Source organism: Acinonyx jubatus, chromosome A3, assembly GCF_027475565.1.
Source record: "Acinonyx jubatus isolate Ajub_Pintada_27869175 chromosome A3, VMU_Ajub_asm_v1.0, whole genome shotgun sequence".
Lineage (NCBI taxonomy): Eukaryota > Metazoa > Chordata > Mammalia > Carnivora > Felidae > Acinonyx > Acinonyx jubatus.
Window position 1 is genome coordinate 100,620,595 of NC_069388.1, and position 18,765 is coordinate 100,639,359.

General features: G+C 38.9%; 2 protein-coding genes across 5 annotated transcripts in view; one reads left to right on the top strand and one right to left on the bottom strand.

Annotated features, from left to right (window-relative positions):
• Positions 1 to 18,765, bottom strand: part of LOC106978165 (interleukin-36 gamma) — a 174,937-nt gene that overhangs the window by 150,418 nt on the left and 5,754 nt on the right. For both annotated transcript variants that reach the window (XM_053200912.1, XM_027033751.2), the window contains exon 2: positions 8,693 to 8,862. The gene's annotated coding sequence lies outside the window, so the exon portion shown is untranslated. The remainder of the gene's footprint in view (positions 1 to 8,692; positions 8,863 to 18,765) is intronic.
• Positions 5,596 to 15,412, top strand: IL1A (interleukin 1 alpha). Of its 3 annotated transcripts, none has more exons than XM_015073394.3 (7): positions 6,000 to 6,143; positions 6,764 to 6,818; positions 7,784 to 7,832; positions 8,592 to 8,814; positions 10,608 to 10,781; positions 12,144 to 12,265; positions 14,679 to 15,412. In XM_015073394.3, exons 2-7 carry the CDS (start codon positions 6,772 to 6,774, stop codon positions 14,874 to 14,876), a joined length of 813 nt encoding a protein of 270 aa, XP_014928880.1. In that variant the 5' UTR covers positions 6,000 to 6,143; positions 6,764 to 6,771; the 3' UTR covers positions 14,877 to 15,412. The 3 variants fall into 3 exon arrangements, with proteins under 3 accessions (XP_026889549.1, XP_014928880.1, XP_053056886.1); XM_053200911.1 differs by lacking the exon at positions 6,000 to 6,143 and adding an exon at positions 6,189 to 6,349; XM_027033748.2 differs by lacking the exon at positions 10,608 to 10,781 and having other exon boundaries at positions 5,596 to 6,143.

Below are 18,765 nucleotides of genomic sequence, written 5' to 3' on the forward strand. Positions count from 1 at the left end.
AACAACAGCTAATGAACTGATCAAAAAGGATTTAAATAATATAACAGAAAGTGAATTTAGAATAACAGTCATAAAATTAATCGCTGGGCTTGAAAACAGTATAGAGGACAGCAGAAATCTCTTGCTACAGAGATCAAGGGACTAAGAAACAGTCACGAGGAGCTGAAAAACGCTTTAAACGAAATGCAAAACAAAATGGAAACCACGACGGTTCGGCTTGAAGAGGCAGAGGAGAGAATAGGTGAACTAGAAGATAAAGTTATGGAAAAAGAGGAAGCTGAGAAAAAGAGAGATGAAAAAATCCAGGAGTATGAGGGGAAAATTAGAGAACTAAGTGATACACTAAAAAGAAATAATATACGCATAATTGGTATCCCAGAGGAGGAAGAGAGAGGGAAAGGTGCTGAAGGGGTACTTGAAGAAATAATAGCTGAGAACCTCCCTGAACTGGGGAAGGAAAAAGGCAGTGAAATCCAAGAGGCACAGAGAACTCCCTTCAGACGTAACTTGAATCGATCTTCTGCATGACATATCATAGTGAAACTGGCAAAATACAAGGATAAAGAGAAAATTCTGAAAGCAGCAAGGGATAAACGTGCCCTCACATATAAAGGGAGACCTATAAGACTCGTGACTGATCTCTCTTTTGAAACTTGGCAGGCCAGAAAGGACTGGCACGGTATCTTCAGTGTGCTAAACAGAAAAAATATGCAGCCGAGAATCCTTTATCCAGCAAGTCTGTCATTTAGAATAGAAGGAAAGATAAAGGTCTTCCCAAACAAATAAAAACTGAAGGAATTCATCACCACTAAACCAGCCCTACAAGAGATCCTAAGGGGGATCCTGTGAGACAAAGTACCAGAGACATCACTACAAGCATAAAACATATAGACATCACAATGACTCTAAACCCATATCTTTCTATAATAACACTGAATGTAAATGGATTAAATGCGCCAACCAAAAGACATAGGGTATCAGAATGGATAAAAAAACAAGACCCATCTATTTGCTGTCTACAAGAGACTCATTTTAGACCTGAGGACACCTTCAGATTCAGAGTGAGGGGATGGAGAACTATTTATCATGCTACTGGAAGCCAAAAGAAAGCTGGAGTAGCCATACTTCTATCAGACAAACTAGACTTTAAATTAAAGGCTGTAACAAGAGATGAACAAGGGCATTATATAATAATTACAGGGTCTATCCATCAGGAAGAGCTAACAATTATAAATGTCTATGCGCCGAATACCGGAGCCCCCAAATATATAAAACAATTACTCATAAACATAAGCAACCTTATTGATAAGAATGTGGTAATTGCAGGGGACTTTAACACTCCACTTACAGAAATGGATAGATCATCTAGACACGGTCAATAAAGAAACAAGGGCCCTGAATGATACATTGGATCAGATGGACTTGACAGATATATTTAGAACTCTGCATCCCAAAGCAACAGAATATACTTTCTTCTCGAGTGCACATGGAACATTCTCCAAGATAGATCATATACTGGGTCACAAAACAGCCCTTCATAAGTTTACAAGAATTGAAATTATACCATGCATACTTTCAGACCACAATGCTATGAAGCTTGAAATCAATCACAGGAAAAAGTCTGGAAAACCTCCAAAAGCGTGGAGGTTAAAGAACACCCTACTAAAGAATGAGTGGGTCAACCAGGCAACTAGAGAAGAAATTAAAAAATATATGGAAACAAACGAAAATGAAAATACAACAATCCAAACGCTTTGGGACACAACGAAGGCAGTCCTGAGAGGAAAATACATTGCAATCCAGGCCTATCTAAAGTAACAAGAAAAATCCCAAATACAAAATCTAACAGCACACCTAAAGGAAATAGAAGCAGAACAGCAAAGGCAGCCTAAATCCAGCAGAAGAAGAGAAATAATAAAGATCAGAGCAGAGATAAACAATATAGAATCTAAAAAAACTGTAGAGCAGATCAATGAAACCAAGAGTTGGTTTTTTGAAAAAATAAACAAAATTGACAAACTTCTAGCCAGGCTTCTCAAAAAGAAAAGGGAGATGACCCAAATAGATATAATCATGAATGAAAATGGAATTATTACAACCAATCCCTTAGAGATACAAACAATTATCAGGGAACACTATGAAAAATTATATGCCAACAAATTGGACAACCTGGAAGAAATGGACAAATTCCTAAACACCCACACTCTTCCAAAACTCAATCAGGAGGAAATAGAAAGCTTGAACAGACCATAACCAGCGAAGAAATTGAATTGGTTATCAAAAATCTGTGGGGGCGCCTGGGTGGCACAGTCGGTTAAGCGTCCGACTTCAGCCAGGTCACGATCTCGCGGTCCGTGAGTTCGAGCCCTGCGTCAGGCTCTGGGCTGATGGCTCGGAGCCTGGAAGCTGTTTCCGATTCTGTGTCTCCCTCTCTCTCTGCCCCTCCCCCGTTCATGCTCTGTCTCTCTCTGTCCCAAAATTAAAAAAAATTAAAAAAAAAAAAAGTTGAAAAAAAAAAACCAAAAATCTCCCAAGAAATAAGAGTCCAGGACCAGATGGCTTCCCAGGGGAGTTCTACCAGACGTTTAAAGCAGAAATAATACCTATCCTTCTCAAGCTATTCCAAGAAATAGAAAGGGAAGGAAAACTTCCAGACTCATTCTATGAAGCCAGTATTACTTTGGTTCCTAAACCAGACAGAGACCCAGTAAAAAAAGAGAACTATAGGCCAATATCCCTGATGAATATGGATGCAAAAATTCTCAATAAGATACTAGCAAATCAAATTCAACAGCATATAAAAAGAATTATTCACCATGATCAAGTGGGATTCATTCCTGGGATGCAGGGCTGGTTCAACATTCGCAAATCAATCAAGGTGATACATCACATTAATAAAAAAAAAGAGAAGAACCATATGATCCTGTCAATTGATGCAGAAAAGGCCTTTGACAAAATCCAGCACCCTTTCTTAATAAAAACCCTTGAGAAAGTCGGGATAGAAGGAACATACTTAAAGATCATAAAAGCCATTTATGAAAAGCCCACAGCTAACATCATCCTCCTTGGGGAAAAACTGAGAGCTTTTTCCCTGAGATCAGGAACACGACAGGGATGCCCACTCTCCCCGCTGTTGTTTAACATAGCATTGGAAGTTCTAGCATCAGCAATCAGACAACAAAAGGAAATCAAAGGCATCAAAATTGGCAGAGATGAAGTCAAGCTTTCACTTTTTGCAGATGACATGATATTCTACATGGAAAATCCGATGGACTCCACCAAAAGTCTGCTAGAACTGATACATGAATTCAGCAAAGTTGCAGGATACAAAATCAATGTACAGAAATCAGTTGCATTCTTATACACTAACAATGAAGCAACAGAAAGACAAAGAAACCGATCCCATTCACAATTGCACCAAGAAGCATAAAATACCTAGGAATAAATCTAACCAAAGATGTAAAAGATCTGTATGCTGAAAACTATAGAAAGCTTATGAAGGAAATTGAAGAAGATATAAAGAAATGGAAAAACATTCCGTGCTCATGGATTGGAAGAATAAATATTGTCAAAATGTCAATACTACCCAAAGCTATCTACACATTCAATGAAATCCCAATCAAAATTGCAACAGCATTCTTCTCAAAACTAGAACAAGCAATCCTAAAATTCATATGGAACCACAAAAGGCCCCGAGTAGCCAAAGTAATTTTGAAGAAGACGACCAAAGCAGGAGGTATCACAATCCCAGACTTTAGCCTCTACTACAAAGCTGTAATCATCAAGACAGCATGGTATTGGCACAAAAACAGACACATAGACCAATGGAGTAGAATAGAAACCCCAGAACTAGACCCACAAACGTATGGCCAACTCATCTTTGACAAAGCAGGAAAGAACATCCAATGGAAAAAAGACAGTCTCTTTCACAAATGGTGCTGGGAGAACTGGACAGCAACATGCAGAAGGTTGAAACTAGACCACTTTCTCACACCATTCACAAAAATAAACTCAAAATGGATAAAGGACCTGAATGTGAGACAGGAAACCATCCAAACCCTAGAGGAGAAAGCAGGAAAAGACCTCTCTAACCTCAGCCGTAGCAATCTCTTACTCGACACATCCCCAAAGGCAAGGGAATTAAAAGCAAAAATGAATTACTGGGACCTTATGAAGATAAAAAGCTTCTGCACAGCAAAGGAAACAACCAACAAAACTAAAAGGCAACCAACAGAATGGGAAAAGATATTTGCAAATGACATATCGGACAAAGGGCTAGTATCCAAAATCTACAAAGAGCTCACCAAACTCCACACCCGAAAAACAAATAACCCAGTGAAGAAATGGGCAGAAAACATGAATAGACACTTCTCTAAAGAAGACATCCGGATGGCCAACAGGCACATGAAAAGATGCTCAACGTCGCTCCTCATCAGGGAAATACAAATCAAAACCACACTCAGATATCACCTCACGCCAGTCAGAGTGGCCAAAATGAACAAATCAGGAGACTATAGATGCTGGAGAGGATGTGGAGAAACGGGAACCCTCTTGCACTGTTGGTGGGAATGCAAACTGGTGCAGCCGCTCTGGAAAACAGTGTGGAGGCTCCTCAGAAAATTTAAAATAGATCTACCCTATGACCCAGCAATAGCACTGCTAGGAATTTACCCAAGGGATACAGGAGTACTGATGCATAGGGGCACTTGTACCCCAATGTTTATAGCAGCACTCTCAACAATAGCCAAATGATGGAAAGAGCCTAAATGTCCATCAACTGATGAATGGATAAAGAAATTGTGGTTTATATACACAATGGAATACTACGTGGCACTGAGAAAGAATGAAATATGGCCTTTTGTAGCAAAGTGGATGGAACTGGAGAGTGTGATGCTAAGTGAAATAAGCCATACAGAGAAAGACAGATACCATATGGTTTCACTCTTATGTGGATCCTGAGAAACTTAACAGAAACCCATGGGGGAGGGGAAGGAAAAAAAAAATGAGGTTAGAGTGGGAGAGAGCCAAAGCATAAGAGACTGTTAAAAACTGAGAACAGGGGCGCCTGGGTGGCTCAGTGGGTTGAGTGTCCGACTTCGGCTCAGGTCGTGATCTCACAGTTCGTGGGTTTAAGCCCCACATCAGGCTCTGTGCTGACCGCTTACTCAGAGCCTGGAGCCTGCTTCAGATTCTGTCTCCTACTCTCTCTGCCCCCCCCCCCCCCCCCCGTTCACGCTTTGTCTCACTCTGTTTCTCAAAAATAAATAAATGTAAAAAAAAAAAAAATTTTTTTTTAAATAAAAAAAATAAAAAAAAAACTGAGAACAAACTGAGGGTTGATGGGGGGTGGGAGGGAGGGGAGGGTGGGGGATGGGTATTGAGGAGGGCACCTTTTGGGATGAGCACTGGGTGTTGTATGGAAACCAATTTGACAATAAATTTCATATATTGGAAAAAAAAAAAAAGACTTCTGTGGGTATCATTTTTCTCTCCCGTACCCTGCCCCAACCAGGAGGCTGTCTCCTGACACTGAGAATGATTTATGCCTATTCAACCAAACCTCCCTCTCCAGAAGAGACAGATCATCTTCTCTCAGAGCCAACTCTCATCTGCCAGGGGCTGCCAAGCATTCCATCAATTCATACTCAGCCCTGAGGTACAAAAAAACAAATTTAGCTAAAACACAAGCCACAGCTCCCAAGCTCCTTTCCAACTCCAGCCATCTAGAAGTCTGATTTTAGGAGTTCTCCCCTCCTCCCCACCTACGTTTTTACATTTCCTGCCCTTCTTCCCTTTTTCTAAGACCGCATGTTTACAACTGTTCAGAACAAAGCAATAAATAAATGAAACTTACTAGTTTCATTGAATTAGTTCAATAAATGAAACTTCTCTAACTTAAACCAAGTTAGAAACTCCTGGAATCTCTACAAGCAACACTACTATCAAGTACGCAGTGTGTCAGTATTTTGGCCAGTTTCGTTAAAGGAACATAAAAACCATACAAAACAATTCTTCCCTGTAAATTCCCCGGTGACGCACACAGACCACGCCTACTTCAAGAAGACAAAAGGCCAAGAAGCCTGACAAGGGCCAAGTCTCCAGGCAGAGAGGGAGTCATTTCATTGGCGCTTGAATCAGCAAAGGTATTGTCCTTATCACATCTTTGACTTTTAAAATATATTTTGCTTTTCTTCTTGGCTGTTGTCTCTCAAGCCGCCTTCTCTGAAGATTAAGCCTCTTCCTTCCTTTCTTCCCTGGTTTGGTGTGTGAGTTAGAATCACAGTCAGATTTCAGAGAATTCTTCCTGCTGATGGGGAACTGAGGGAATTGGCTTCATATGAGGGCGCTGGTGAGTACAGCTGAGCCTTCCTTTGGAGGGAATCTGGACTACCAAACTATTAGGAGAAAACTGGAAATTTCCAACTCTGTCTCTCTCTTGCATCTATGCAAGGCAAATACCTCATTCTTGTGGGGTTTTTTTTCTTTAATTTATCCAAGTTTTCATTGAATGCCTACTGTGTACAGTATATTGGGTTGGGCACATAAAACTACCAAGTTTCTAAAAGAAGTTAATAATCTAGTAGAGGAGGCAGATACGTTTGCAAATAACTCAAGGGAGTGAAAAGAAGAATGGGGAAAATGCTGACTGTGGGCTAAGTCATTCATTAGGTTTCTCAAGAAGCACAAAGCACAGGTGGCTCCCTTTTCTGGCATTTGGTTCAGTGGCTGCTAGGCTGACGGCCACTGGTATTCTCTGTTGCAGAAGTCAAGATGGCCAAAGTTCCTGACCTCTTTGAAGACCTGAAGAACTGTTACAGGTAGGAAATCAATTCTATCTCTTATGATTTAATGAAGGGATCCAGGTACATGAGAATCCACCTCAGAGTTAACAGTAACTAGCATGGAGCCCGACTGGCAAAGGTATAGAGATGTGTCCTACTGCTGAAGTCAGGGCAGGTTCAGTGAAGATCCAGAAAGAGTAGGTACCCCACATGTTAAACTAAGAGGGCACTAACAGGGAGGCCACCTTTTCAGAAAAACTATTTTTACAGTCTGCTGTGTCTTAGTGAATTTCAACATCTACTTAGACACAGCCTCAGTCAAATTCACATGCTCTGATACAGTATTGGGTTGTCATGGACTGCCAGAGAGAAAAACCATTCTCAGGAAAACTTCTGGATCTCAATCTGGAACAGGCAATGGCTAAACAGCAATTTTAGCATGTGAATGCACATACACAGTCTAACCTCATTCAGACATAAGAGTAGGGTAAGTGAATAAAATTTAAAATTAAAGAATACTTTAAACAAACATGGTATTCCCATTACCTGTTAATATACACTAACACAAACTAGGCTATCAAAATGTGGCTATACTAGTTCCCAAGTATAAACTATTAAATTTATTTTAGTGAATACATGAAAGCAATGTGTAACACATGACCTATTTGGCTAAAATTAAAATAAGGTGCCTCCAAAGCATTTCTCTTTTGAGGAGGTTAACATTTTTCCCTGAAATTCAACTAGAACTCTTCAATTTGTTAGCCAAGGCCCATTTTTACAGACAAAGTTCAAGGCCTGTCCCGACAATTACTAATTCCAAATTAGTGAGTCACAAATTACTGTATACATGTACGTAAATGTATAGAAGTCCTTAATTTTCTTAGATGACAGTAATGACCAGGTGTCTGTTACCCAAAGCTAATGTGGTCATTAAAATACACTGCCCGGTGACTGCAGTGATGTAAAACACAGAATTACATTCTCATTATCTTGTTTGGCAGTGAAAATGAAGAATACAGTTCTGAAATTGACCATCTCACTCTGAATCAGGTAAGCAAATGATGTAATTCTTATGGGATTGCTATTCTTTTTTTTTAAGTTTATTTATTTTAGTTTTGTGTGTGTGTGTGAGAGAGAGAGCGAGAGAGAGAGAGCAGGGGAGGACCAGAGAGAGAGAGAAACCATCCCAGAAAATATAAATAGATCATACTAAGAGTTTACCACTGCCACCACTATGGTATGTTCCTTAAAGTCTCTTCTAGGTACATACACACATTTGAACAATTATTAGGAATATATCATATATAATTTTATATACAGCTTTTTTCACTAGCAATACATCAAGGGCATTCCAGAGTACCGTGAACTATGAGATCACGACCTGAGTCAAAACCAAGAGCTGGAGGCGTAACCAGCTGAGCCACCCAGATGGCTCACAGGATTGCCATTCTTATGCAGTACTTTTTCTACCAGAAGAAAACAGCAATAACTTGAATCCTCGATGTTTTGGTTTCACCCTAACTAGAGGTTCAGAGACCTGCATCTCTCCCTCCTAAGTGAGATCAACTGCCTCTCTACACTGACAGTTGATGGCACTGTCCATTCTCAACAGACTTTCCTAGGGAAAGGTGGGAGGGAGGTAGAAAAAGAGGAGAGTTTGGGGAGGGAGGGAAGAAGAGAGGGAAGCGGGGAGAAGACTGATGAAATAGAGACCCTTCTCACCAAGTCTATTGAATACAACTTCTACTGAAAAGGATCTCATCCTATGACCATATGCAGCCCCTCAGTTTCCATGCTCCTTCCTCATAGAAATCCTTCTATGATGCAAGCTATGACCCACTTCATGAGGACTGTACAGATAAATTCATGTCTCCGAGTACTTCTGAAACCTCTAAGACACCCCAGCTTACCCTCAAGAAGAGTGTGGTGATGGTGGCAGCCAATGGGAAGATTCTGAAGAAGAGACGGTTGAGTTTAAATCAATTCCTCACTGCTGATGACCTGGAAGCCATTGCCAACGAAGTAGAAGAAGGTAAGAAGTCAAGTGCAAATAATATCTTTGTTTTCCATTTTTAAGAACCTGGAGACAACAGAGCACAGGAGAAAATAAAACCTAGAATCAGTAACAAGAGGGCAACCAGGCATTAGTCCGGTAACTACAAGGAAGGAGAAGATACTTTCATCCTTCTCCAGTAGGGAGGGAGCAGCAGTGGTCTGAGTCTATAGAATACTTCCTCATGGGCTTATAGATAAAGGTCATGTAGCTTTTATCCTTATGGCAGAAAGCTGTCATATACTGTTAGTAGGTGACTATTTACAAGCTACATTCCTCCAGATAATAACTCTGCCCCCATTGAGCAAGTCACTTAACCTTTCTGTGCTTCAGTTTCCTCTACTGTAAAATGGAGATGATCAGAGTCCCTACTTGTTAAAATTAAATGAGTCAATACTTGCAAGCTGCTGGACTAGAATAATGCCTGGCATGGAAATACCCACTAAATGTTAGGTATTGCCATTACCCCTACTCCTATTCCTCCTACTTACTACTACCTTTGTTAATACTACCAGTACTGCTAATTGGTTAATGGCTGCATTATCTCTACACTTTATGACAATCTTACATTCTCATTTGACAGATGAGGAAACTAAGCTCAGTTAGGTAAGTCACATAGTGTGTAAGCGGGAGAGCTTTAAACCAAATTCAGTTCTGATTATAACACTTAGGACTATTCTCCCATGCGTCTACTATACAAACCTCTACATGAAACATAGGCCCAATATTTTTCAGATAATAGCTTTTTAAGATAACAGGTAAACACTAATACACATTCAGCCAGAAAACCGGAAGATACAAGAAAATGTAAAACAGAAAATAAAAACAGTTCATGCTAAGAGTTTACCACTGCCACCACTATGGTATGTTCCTTAAAGTCTCTTCTAGGTACATACACACATATGAACAATTATTAGGATTATATCATATACAATTTTATAGTCAGCTTTTTTCACTTAGCAATATATCAAGGGCATTCTAGAGTACCAATTTTTCAACATTATAAGTAATATAACAATGAACATCCATATCAATAAATCGTCATTTTTTTTTTTACTTTTTTTAAAAAAGTTTATTTATTTATTTGGAGAGAGAGAGAGCAGGGGAGGGGCAGAGAGAGGGAGAAAGAGAGAATCCCAAGCAGGCTCCGTGCTGTCAGCACAGAACCCGACATGGGGCTCAAACTCATGAACTATGAAATAATAACCTGAGCCAAAACAGTTGGATGCTTAACTGACTAAGCCACCCAGAAGCCCCAGTAAATCTTCATTTTTAACACTATTTATTTCCTTGGAATAGATTACTAGATGTAAACTTACTCAGAGCCATGAGGATTTGTGAAGCTACTGATATATCCACTATTCAGAAAGGGGGGTAGACATTTAGACCTGCATGTCCAGTGACATAGAATTCTTAACATATTCATTTTTTCTCAGAGTATATTCATTTGAAAAATATAGATGGTGAATGTTAGCAGTCTTCCTGGTTCTTAGAAACCTCCAAACAACCAAAATGAAAATACTTCACAAATGATCTCTTTTAAAAAAAAATACTGCCTAAGGAGTTGAAGTTTAAAAAGAAATAAGTAATCACAAAGATAATCCTAGAACCAACTCCACTGACTGGGTGGCTTCACTTCTCTCTGTTTCTTCATCTGGATTGGAATATTCTTAATGTCTCTTCCATAGCTACTTTTGATGCTTGTATTAGAGTAGAAATATCATCTGTGTTTGTACAAAGACATCAATCTGAGCTTGTGATAATGGTTTTAGAAATCATGAAGCCCAGATCAGTAGCACCCAACTTCTATAGCAGTGAAAAATACAACTATCAGAAGATCATCAAATCCCAATTCATCCTGAATGACAACCTCAGTCAAAGTGTAATTCGAAAAGCAGGGGGAAAATACCTCGCAGCCGCTGCATTACAGAATCTGGATGATGCAGGTAAGTGGACACAACTCTGTCCTCCTCCCCTCCTCTTATTTCTGTATTTATTTCAAGCTTTGCACTTTCAAAATATAGACCTCTCTAGATTCCTGGCTTTGCACAATCCTTCTAGAATAGGATGAAGCACAACACCCCGCAGTAAAATCCTGGGCAAGGACGGGAGCTTCCGCCAAATCAGGAAGCTCCACAAAGAGAGAAGTTTCCTTTCTTTGGGAGCATTGAGTGGTAAGCTTTCTGATGTAGTATCTCCTTTGGTTCTCTTAGATAGTCTTCTCCTCAGTTTTAAAGATGAGGAAACTGACTCCCAGAAATATGAAATGACTTACCCAAAGTTACCCAGAAGCCAATGAGGGGCAATCACTCTCCATTAGAAAGCCTGCTGATCAAACTTAGAAATAAGCACCAACTAAAAAGAATCATCATCTCTGATAACATAACTGTGAAGCGAAACATCCAATAAGCTGAGAATATTTTGGGGAGGATGAAACTTAGTGTCCAAGAAACTTAGCCACACAAATCCAATTTCCATGTTGTACATATTTTAGCTTCAGGACATGTCATCAGCATACAAAATTATTTTCAGAGCTCCACACGGGCTACTTGGCAATAAACAAACGGGGCTCCTTCTAATTGGACATACTTCAGACAACATACTTTCCACTCAGACATTTACAAATTATTTTGTGTTCTATTTTCCTACTTAATATTATCTCATGTAATTTGCCCACATATTGAAATAGTATATATATTTGCCATTTTAATGGCACTAGAATATTCAATCATGTTGCTATGCTGGTCCCTTAGGTTTGCTCCAAGTAATTCTATTGCAAAGATTATTGTATATATAATTTTTCCCTAGGAGGTTATTTCTTTGGAGCATATCCCAAAAAAGGAACTCTTAGGTTCCTAGGAGTGAATAATTATCCAGCTCTTATTAAGCATTGTTCTCTGAGGAAAACAACTACTTTTCACTAGCACTAGTAACATGATCGTATCAGCTTCCTCAAACCCCTCCACTTTAGGTTATAATGAACTCATGGGCTCACAAGTTGAAGGGTCTTGTCCCACTAATGTAATTACAAGATATTCAACAAGTAGCCCCCAAGCATTCATTCAACATAGAAAATTCTGAAGACATCAACCAAGTATTTACCTGTCCAGTAAAAGCGGCAGACATTGTGAAGGATATAAAGATCTATGGAATTTCATTCTGGTGTTTACATCATAGTTGGGGACCTAACTACACACACACACACACACACACACACACACACACACACACACACACAATTTACATAACATGGGATTTTATTCAAGTACAATGGATTTACTTTCTTTTTTGGCTTTTTTCTTTGCCAGTGAAATTTGACATGGGGGCTTATACATCAAAAGAAGATTCTAAACTTCCTGTGACTCTCAGAATCTCAAAAACTCGACTGTTTGTGAGTGCCCAAAATGAAGATGAGCCTGTATTGCTAAAGGTCAGTCGTCCTCAGTCTCCAATTGACCTTCATTTACATCCCGTATGTTTGTGACTGATTCCAATAGACAGACACCCCTAGCAGGGTGGCACAGTCCTCTTCTCTTCCTACCACAGTTTCCACCTGTCCACCTGCCCCTACCTGCTACTTCTCACCTTTCCCCAGAGGCGCTTCTACGCAGGATCTATGAGAAAGTAAAAATGGCAAGAGTGAATAAAAGGGAAATTACCTTCTTCCTTCTTTGTCCTTACCCTACCTGATCCTAGTCACTTCCCATCCCAGGGCATCCATTTATTCTATCCATCTTGAACTCTACCATCTGAGCTATATGATGGTAGGCCTTAGGACAATGGGGCCTGCTTCTAAGAAACTCAAAAAAGCCAACTAGGAGCAGACAGTATGAATCACCTGCCATTGGGCACAAGCAAAAATCTGGGAGCCAAGACTGAAACCCTGGCCTTTGACTCTATTGCCTCTCTCTCTTCATTGGTGCCAGCATTATCCCTCATCCCAGCCCCATCTCCACTACCACCTTTCCCTCAAGCATACAGACACACACACACCCACGATAGCCTTTAGATGTTTTCTCCACTGATAAGAGGTGACTCTTATTTAGTAAACGTATAATGCAAACCCCCAACTCCAACCAGGATTTTTGTGGGTGCATGTATTTCTCCACATGGGTTAAGTAAGGTAAAAATGATATCTACAGACGAGGGCAGTATCTTCCTTCATGAATTCATTCAACAGTCATCATTTATTGAGAGCCTTCTATTTTTCAAACATAGTGCCAACAGCTACATAGACCGTGGTGAGCCAAAATCCCTAGCCTTATAGAAGTTGGTCTTCTGGGGGACACAGACAGTAGACAAGCCAAAAAAACAGCAAAAAGTAAAAGATGCTGTAAAGCAAATGAAAAGGGTGCTGAGATAGAGAAAAATGGGAGAGTACTCTTTACATAGGGAGGCAAGAGCAGAGCTCCCTGTGAGATCTGATAGGAGCATGCCTTGCAAGGGGGCAGGTAAACATGGGCATTCTAAACAGAGGGATCTGAGTGCATCTGGGCTCTATACCTTCAAGAGTTTAAAGGCCACCTTCAGAGACCAGAAGGAACATTGTAGAACTGAGGCACTGTGAGAAGGAGGAAAGATAAGCAGAGGCTAGTGTTTGTGTAGCCTTGCATTTGGGTTTCATTTGAGGTACAATGAAAAGTCATTAAAAGGTTTCAAACAGGGAAGTGTCCCCACCTCACTTATATTTTCTAAACTAGAGAATAGATCACCAAGAAGGCAATGAAGAAAGCACAAATAGGAGGTAATAATAACAATCATGGAACTGGGGGTGGTGAGGCAGATAAAAAGAAGTAGACAGAAACAGTTATGTTTCAGAGATAGAAGCAACAGGAGGTAGGAGAGAAAATACATTTACTTAGATGGGGAAAAAGTAGGAGAGGAATGGGTTTGGGAAATAAATTCCTTGTTGGCATTGAAAACCCCAAGGAAACCTCAAAAGGATAATCGGTTGCTTTATTTGTTTTTTAATGTTTTATTTATTTTTGAGACAGAGAGAGCATGAACGGGGGAGGGGCAGATAGAGAGGGAGACACAGAACCGGAAGCAGGCTCCAGGCTCCAAGCCATCAGCCCAGAACCGGACGCGGGGCTCGAACTCAAGGTCGGTGAGATCGTGACCTGAGCTGAAGCCGGACGGTTGCTTTAGATTAAAAAGAGCACAGAAGAAGCGTATCAAGTTGAAATTTGAATTTTACTTTTCCATGAAAGTACTGTTAGATTCTATTCATACTCGCAAGAATAGTACAGTCTAAAGAGATCGCAATTGTCATGGAGTTAGTTGCTGTTACACTTGGAAATGTGTGTGTGTGTGTGTGTGTGTGTGCGTGCGTGTGTGTGTTTTGGGTTTTTTAAACTTTTAATTGTTAGCTTAAATATGGAGATAAACATCTCTAATAATAAATTGTTTTCCCAAAGATATGATCAGCACACTTAGAGGTCAAAATGTTTAGAGGTCTCAGAATTGCTAGTGCTCAGATTTTATGCAAAATGCCTTATGCTTATGTTGAAGGCAGGACAAGAACAATGTTCTACCCTACCTTCCAGGATACAGTAAGACACGACTGTCATTGGCAATCCTCATGAATAATTTGGATTTCTCTCCAGTTACTTAAGGAAGTTAGCTATTAAGTGTGTATATGGGGTAGACTGGCCATACATCTAACAGGCATGTAATAGATGCTTGCTGAATGAACAAATGAGTGAAGAACCTATATCATCACATTACAGAGTCACAGTCCTAAAGTGCTATATTTCTTACAAAGGCCAAATGTCAAGGGATTGCACTTCAGTTCTTTGTCTAGAATCTTGTTTTCTAACATATCTCTGTTCTCCTAATTACAGGAGATGCCTGAGACACCCAAAACCATCAGAGATGAGACCAACCTTCTCTTCTTCTGGGAACGTCATGGCAGTAAGAACTACTTCAAATCAGTTGCCCATCCAAAGTTGTTCATTGCCACACAGGAAGAAAAACTGGTGCACATGGCAAGAGGGCTACCCTCTGTCACTGACTTTCAGATACTGGAAACCCAGTCTTGACTCTGGAGTCTACTTACTTGTGAAGTGTTTACAGTCCATATGTACTATGTACATGGAGGAGTCAAATCTTTTACTCTTAGTCACTTGATGAGCATGTGCTGAGCCTTTGTAATTCTAAATGAATGTTTACTCTCTTCGTAAGAGAGTGAGCAAGCTCTAATGGAACCAACATCAACATATAATGTTGTTTGTTATTTAAAGAATACCCTATACTTGAAATACAAATCAAAACCACCATGAGATACCACCTGACACCTGTCAGAATGGCTAACATGAACAACTCAGGCAACGACAGATGTTGGCGAGGATGCGGAGAAAGAGGATCTCTTTTGCATTGTTGGTGGGAATGCAATCTGGTGCAGCCACTCTGGAAAACAGTATGGAGGGTCCTCAAAAAACTAAAAATAGAACTACCCTACAACCCAGCAACTGCACTACTAGGCATTTATCCAAGGGATACAGGTGTGCTGTTTCAAAGGGACACATGCATCCCCATGTTTATAGCAGCATTATCGACAATAGCCAACGTATGGAAAGAGCCCAAATGTCCATTGATGGATGAATGGATAAAGAAAATGTGGTGTATATATATACAATGGAGTATTATTCGGCAATCAAAAAAAATGAAACCTTGCCATTTGCAACTACGTGGATGGAACTGGAGGGTATTATGCTAAGTGAAATTAGAGAAGGACAAAAATGATATGCCTTCACTCATATGAGGACTTTAAGAGACAAAACAGATGAACATAAGGGAAGGGAAACAAAAAGAATATAAAAACAGGGAGGGGGACAAAACAGAAGAGACTCATAAATATGGAGAACAAACAGAGGGTTACTGGAGGGGTTGTGGGAAGGGGGATGGGCTAAATGGGTAAGGAGCACTAAGGAATCTACTCCTGAAATCATTGTTGCACTATATGCTAACTAATTTGGATGTAAATTAAAAAAAAAAAAAAAAGAATACCCTATACTTTGCAAACCACCAATCAATTTAATTATTCTTCTTCATAACAATCTTGGGAGAACTAGGGCTACTTGATATGGCTACCAAAAAGACTCTACCCATATTACATATGGGTTAAGTAAGTGAGGCATAAGAAATACCCTCACAGCAGTTGGAATGAGAAGCCATTTGCCCAGGATTTCATTCCAACTGCTTGCCTTTAAGTTGCTGATGGACCCTTAATCAAATACTATAAGTTTCTGGGACTTAGTTTGGTTATCTTCAAAATGGAGGGGGTGATACTTATACCTTTCCTGCCTCAACAGTATTTTATGCTAATCAATGAGATCAGTTTAGTAAAATGCTTTTTGAATGAAAATTTTGAGCCTCAAGAAGTCAAGTGTAAAGTATTTATTATTTATGTACATATATATTTATGAATATATTTTTAAGATAATTATAACATGTTATTTTATTTATGGCAATTATTTGTATTCTTGGAGTACGACTGATCATCCTTAACAACAGTAAAGAATGTTTTTCAGGCTAAATAGTTTTATTTATTCACACTAAGGCACTTTGGTCTAAGTCTTGCTTTTTGTAGTACCTGGAAGCTCTATAATTATGATAATAAATTTATATTAATATCTTGTGCTGATCATTGACAATCTTTCAATCCTCTACTTTTAAATTTGCTTAGCATGCTTGTGTCATTCAATTTCACCTGCTATCAAGTCCTACTAGCTAAAGAGGGATAAACTTAACTTTGGTAACCACGAGACAACTGTTAATCTAAACTTTCTTTTCCGGAATGTAAGCAATGTTCCTTCAACAAGGTTCTACAAGTTGTGATCAAACTATAGTGTTAAATTTCTATCAAAAGTAAGGACTGATACATTATTATAAATCATAATTGAATAAAACTTACAAAAACATAAGTCTGACACAATTATTTACTGTCTTAATCATTATTTTAATGCATGGTAATTAGGAACAAATGATAAAACTTCACATAAATAACCCTAATTAGTGTTACTTTATAAAACCAAACCAAGTTTTATGGTTTTTCTCTCCCCTTTGTTAGCTTGCCACTATGCACAAATGGTACTTAGAATGGTACTATTCCCAGGGCGCATGGGTGGCTCAGACTAACACAGCCTGTAAGTGGGATCTTGTCCTTCCTATTTTAGATATCATTTTTGTTAGAAATTGACATTAGCTGTTGGAAAGCAAGTGACATTGTTAATTCAGTGTTTTTAGGCAATTCATACCTATAGGTCCTCAACCTAAATTCAAAACTTTAAATGTATCCCTGCTAAAATTATTCTTGTTAATTTAGCTTGTTCTTTCTAGATTGTTCCAGATTCTAATTTTTTTAATATACTGGCTCTTCCTCTTAGCTTTGTGACATTTGTAACAGACATTTGTGACATTTGGTGAGCAGATTTTTGTTTATAGTATATTGCGGAGTATAAAGAATAGGTTATAAACATTTTTACAGTGTGATCCTATTTTCATTTAAAATACCTACAATCTGTATTTAAATAATTATGTAAAGGTATACATCAATTTATATACACCGCATTATATAAAATGTTTCCTTTATCCATTGATGGACATTTCGGCTGTTTCCATATCCTGGCTATTGTAAATAATGCTGCAATAAATATGAAAGTGCAGATTATCTCTTTGATATCTTGTTTCATTTCCTTTAGCTTTTTACCTAGAAATGGAAATCCTGGATCACATGGTAGTTTTATTTTTAGTTTTTTGAGGAACCTCTATACGAGTTTCTATAGCAGCTGAAGCAATTTATATTCCCAACAGCATGGCACAAGGGTTCCCTTTTCTCCATATCCTTGCCAACCCTTTGTTTTCTCTTGTCTTTTTTTTTTAATGTTTATTTTTCAGTATCTGAGAGGGGAGGACGCAAGCAGGAGAGGGGCAGAGAGAGAGGGAGGGGTAGAGAGAGAGGGAGAGAGAGAATCCCAAGGAGGCTGAGTGCTGTCAGCACAGAGCTTGATCTTACAGAACTGTGAGACCATGACCTGAGCCAAAATCAACAGATGCCTAACGAACGAGCCACCCAGATGCCCCTCTCTTGTCTTTTTGATGACAGCCATGCTAACAGCTGTGAGGTTGATATCTCTTTGTGGTTTTGATTTGCATTTCCCTGATGATTGGTGATGTTGAGCATCTTTTCACGTTCTGTTCACCATATGTATATCTTCTTTGGAAAAGTGTCTATTCAGTTCCTCTGCCCATTTAATTGGAATGTTTGGTTTTTTGCTATTGAATTATATGTGCTCTCTATATATTTTAAATATCAACCCTTTATCAGGTAGATGATTCACAAATATTTTCTCCCATTCTGTCAGCTGCCTTTTCATTTTATTGATGGTTTCTTTAGCTGTGCAGTTTTAGTTTGATGTAGTCCCACTTGTTCATTTTTGCTTTTGCTGCCTCTGCTTTAGTGTCATATCCAAAAAGTTATTTCCAACACTGATGCCAAAGAACTTACTTCTGTTTTCCTGTTTTCTTTTAGGAGTGTTACAGCTACAGGTCTTAAATTTAAGTATTTAATTCATTTTGAGTTGATTTTCATTTATGGTATAGGATAGGGATCTAGTTTCCCAACACCAGGTATTAAAAAGACTGTCCTTTCCCCATTGTATATTCTTGGCTCCTTTCTCAAAAAGTAATTGGCCATATATGTATGGGTTTATTTCTGGGTTCTCAGTTTTTTTGTATTGGTCTATATGTTTTTATACCACTACCATACTGTTTTGATTACTATAGCTTTATATTGTAGTCTGAAATGAAAATGTGAAAATTTTACAATATTCTTCCAATCTATGAATATGGGATATCTTTCTACTTATTTGTGTCTTCACAATTTCTTTTATCAATGTCTTACAGTTTTCAGTGTATAGATCTTTCACC